The sequence below is a fragment of the Mandrillus leucophaeus genome, unplaced genomic scaffold (genome assembly GCF_000951045.1).
Source record: "Mandrillus leucophaeus isolate KB7577 unplaced genomic scaffold, Mleu.le_1.0 Scaffold1, whole genome shotgun sequence".
Taxonomy (NCBI): domain Eukaryota; kingdom Metazoa; phylum Chordata; class Mammalia; order Primates; family Cercopithecidae; genus Mandrillus; species Mandrillus leucophaeus.
The window spans coordinates 9,195,306-9,198,822 of NW_012098097.1; the positions used below are offsets into that span (position 1 = coordinate 9,195,306).

The 3,517-nt window shown below is 58.9% G+C and overlaps 1 protein-coding gene across 2 annotated transcripts in view; it reads right to left on the reverse strand.

Annotated features, from left to right (window-relative positions):
• Positions 1 to 3,517, reverse strand: part of EVPL (envoplakin) — a 21,128-nt gene that overhangs the window by 10,345 nt on the left and 7,266 nt on the right. The window contains exons 10-14 of one of the 2 annotated variants that reach the window (XM_011982475.1): positions 2,372 to 2,497; positions 1,760 to 1,906; positions 1,268 to 1,422; positions 984 to 1,081; positions 563 to 735 (exon numbers count right to left, since the gene is read on the reverse strand). In XM_011982475.1, the coding sequence (XP_011837865.1) occupies positions 563 to 735; positions 984 to 1,081; positions 1,268 to 1,422; positions 1,760 to 1,906; positions 2,372 to 2,497 (699 nt within the window). Of the gene's footprint in view, positions 1 to 562; positions 736 to 917; positions 1,082 to 1,267; positions 1,423 to 1,759; positions 1,907 to 2,371; positions 2,498 to 3,517 lie in introns of both variants that reach the window. The other variant, XM_011982385.1, reaches the window with a different exon arrangement.

Consider the following 3,517-nt stretch of genomic DNA (forward strand, 5'->3'; position numbering starts at 1 on the left):
GTGATAGAGAGAGACTTTGTCTCAAGAAAAGAAAAGAAACTGGTTTGGAAGGATAACCCAGACTGTGGCCCGGTGTGGGTTTCACTTTGAGCACTTCCGGGAGTGTTGAGTCCACGTGGCAGACAGCTTGCTGTTCTTGGGTAAGGAGTTTACACAACGCTGCAACCTCCCCAGGAAGGCTCCCCCTTGCAGCCAGGGGACGTCTCTTCCTAAGATTCTCCAGGCTCCCTTGCTATTTCAGGAGCTTCGCCAGAACACTTCCTGGGGGTGATGACATTGGGCCCTACTGGAACCTTCCTGAATGATCAGGTGAGCTGGGCATTATTATATCTGCTTCAGGGATGAGGAAACCAAGGCCCAGAGAATGATGTAGTCCAAGATCACGGAGCTGGTCAGTGGAGGAGCCAGGAGGGGAACCAGTTTGTTTGAGCCCAGGTCCGTCCACTCCCTTCTCCACCTCCGTCCCAGCCGCTGCTCCTGCACTTGCCTCCCTTCCCTCAAGTGTGAGCATCAGGGCCAGGCCGCTTTCCATCCCAGCTGCCCCTGCCCGCCGCTCACCCACCTCGTGGCTGTGGATGCGGCCCTTCAGGTCCTCCAGGGGTGTGGTGCGGCTCAGCGGGGCCCGTGCCCAGGCCAGCAGCTGCTTCTCTATCTGTCCCAGGTCCCCATCCAGCCGGGTCATCTGTGTCAGGAGCTTCTGGGCCTGTGGGTTGGCTGGGGCCGAGCCAGATGGAGCTGGGGGCAGAGGTGCTGGTGAGGGCCCAGGGCCTATCTCCTGACTGCCAGATGGGTGCCCCCACCAGGTGCCCACAGAGGATCCTGTCAGGGTAGGGTGGAGGGGATGGCAGGGCCACCCCAGAGAAGAAATCCCCAGAGTGGTGGTCCCTAACGCAAGACAACCCCTGCCCATCACAGACCAGTCGGAAGTTGGAATCTACTCCCTCCAGCCCCACAGCCACCCCTCCCCGGGCCACCCTGGGTACCCTGCTGGCTGGGCCGAACAGACTCTGCAGCGCTGGCCTTCAGGCGGCTCTGGACTGTGGCCAATTTCTGCTTCAGGGCCTGCAGCTCCGAGGCCAGCCTAGAACGAAGAGGGGGTCGGATAAGGAGGTCCCCACTCTGCCTCTCTCCCTCCCCAGCCCCAGTAGACGCAGCTGCAGGTGAAGGCCGGCCTTTGAGCAGGGGTCTGCCGGGCCATGGCCTTGGACAGCATAGGGCCAGCCTGCTCTGCCACAGCCTGCCCCTGAGTAACCCTACACAGACCTACCGGGAGGCCCTGGCCACGGAGTCAGGGTCAGGTGCCGGGATGCAGAAGCAGGCGGCGGGAGAACGCTTGGTCTCCCCACCAGGGCCCTGCACGACCCAGGTGTGTGGGTCAGTGTTATCTATCAGCTTATACCGCTCACCCCGCAGCAGCTGCACCTGGGGGCACAGAAAGGGAGTGGCTCCTGCGAGCTCAGGGGCAGGGGGCCAAGGCTGGGGCGGGGCAGGGGGCCAAGGCTAGGGCAGAGTAGGGGCTGGGGATAGAGACAAATGGGGACAGCAGCTAGAACAGGGACAAGAGTAGGGTGGGAGGTGCTGGGGTAGGAAAGAGGCAGGACAGGACTTGGAGAGAGGAGGGTCTGGGTCAAGGGAAGGAGTAGGGCAGACATGGGAGCAGGAGACAGCAGGGGATGGAGCAGGGATGGGCTTGGGCAGGGGCAGGGGATGGGCTGGGAGGGGCTGGATGGCGGCAGGGGTGAGGTGGGGGAGTTCACACTTCTCCGGAGTCCCAGTCGCAGATGCTGTCCACGTGCAGTGGCTGCTGAGGTGGGTTTCTTCGCTGTGGCAGAGGGGCCACATCCCGGCTTCGCCGCTGCAGGTCCCCAGTGGCTCTCTCAGTGATGGCCAGCTGTTTCTCCTCTGCCTGCCAGGGGCCCAGGCAGTGGGGACTCAGGCCAGGCTGCACTGGGGGCTGGCCACACCATACCTGTCCTTCCAAAGGACCAGAGGCTGGCCTTCATGAAGGCAGGGGTCTCTAAGTCAGCAAAGTAAAAGGAGCCCCTCTCTGGGGGCCTAGGATCCTGGGATCTGCTAGTTGCAGGGAGGGGGATGGCACAGCACCACCCAGGCCTCCGAGCAGAAGCTAGAGGAGCCTCAGAGCTCTCCCAGGCTGCCCTTGTCCCACTGCAAATGAGGAAACTGACATCCAGAGGTGGGAGGGGCTTGCTGGTACCTGGCCAGCCTCCTGCTAGAGCAGACCCCCCCGCCAGCACCCAGGCCAGGGCCTGGGATAGGACTAGGTACCGAGGCAGAAGGGGTGAGGCCCAGAAAGATGGACAGGACCAATTCCCAGAAGTGGGGTGCAGATGGCCTGGTGGGGTTGTCTCACCTCCAGCTGTTGCAGCAGCTCTGTGGGGGCGCCAGGGGGGCCCCCAGGTGCAGGGCTGTACTTGGCATCCAAGTTAGAGTTGAGCTTCGTCAGGGTCTGGCTGACCGAGTCGGCCTCTTCCTGGAACTGAGTTCGCTGCGTCGTCAAGGGCAGAGCCTGGGGCAACCTGCTGCCCACTGACCCTACCAACCAGCTGAACCTAAGCCAGCTACACCTAAACCAGCTAAACACAAACCAGCTAAACCTAAACCAGCTAAACACAAACCAGCTAAACCTAAACCAGATAAATGTGAACCAGCTAAACTAAAACAGTAAACTAAACTAAACCAGTAAAGTAAACCTGCTGGATCCGATGTGCAGGTGGGCCCCGCATGCCTGCCTCCCACAGGCCCCAGGTGATGCTCGCAGATACTACTGTGCTAGAACAGAACTCTGAGGGGCACGAGACAGAAGAAAGGGACTCTGGGCCGGGCGTGGTGGCTCATGCCTGTAATCCCAGCACTTTGGGAGGCTGAGGCAGGCACATCACCTGAGATCAGGAGTTCGAGACCAGCCTGGCCAACATGGTGAAACCCCATCTCTACTAAAAATACAAAAATTAGCCTGGCATGGTGGCGGGCACCTGTAATGCCAGCTATTCGGGAGGCAGAGGCATGAAAATCACTTGAACCCAGGAGGCTGCTGTGAGCCAAGATCATGCCCTAAGCCAGCTAAACTTAAACCAACTAAACACAAATCAGCTAAACCTAAACCAGAAAAACGTAAACCAGGTAAACCTAAACCAGCTAAACTTAAACCAGCTAAATCTAAACCAGCTAAACACAAACTACCTAAACAAACCAGCTAAACCTAAACCAGCTAAACACGAACCAGATAAACCTAAACCAGATAAACAAACCAGCTAAACCTAAACCGTCACTCTCCCCTACTCTGGTCGGTCTTTTTTTTCCTTACCCAGGCGGCAGGACCTTTGATCACTGTTGTGCTCTTGCAGATGGGGTCTTACTCGTGCACTGAACTTAATTTTTGTAAGTGGGTCATAAAACACTTGGTCTTGGCCGGGCGCGGTGGCTCACGCCTGTAATCCCAGCACTTTGGGAGGCCGAGACGGGCGGATCACGAGGTCAGGAGATCGAGACCATCCTG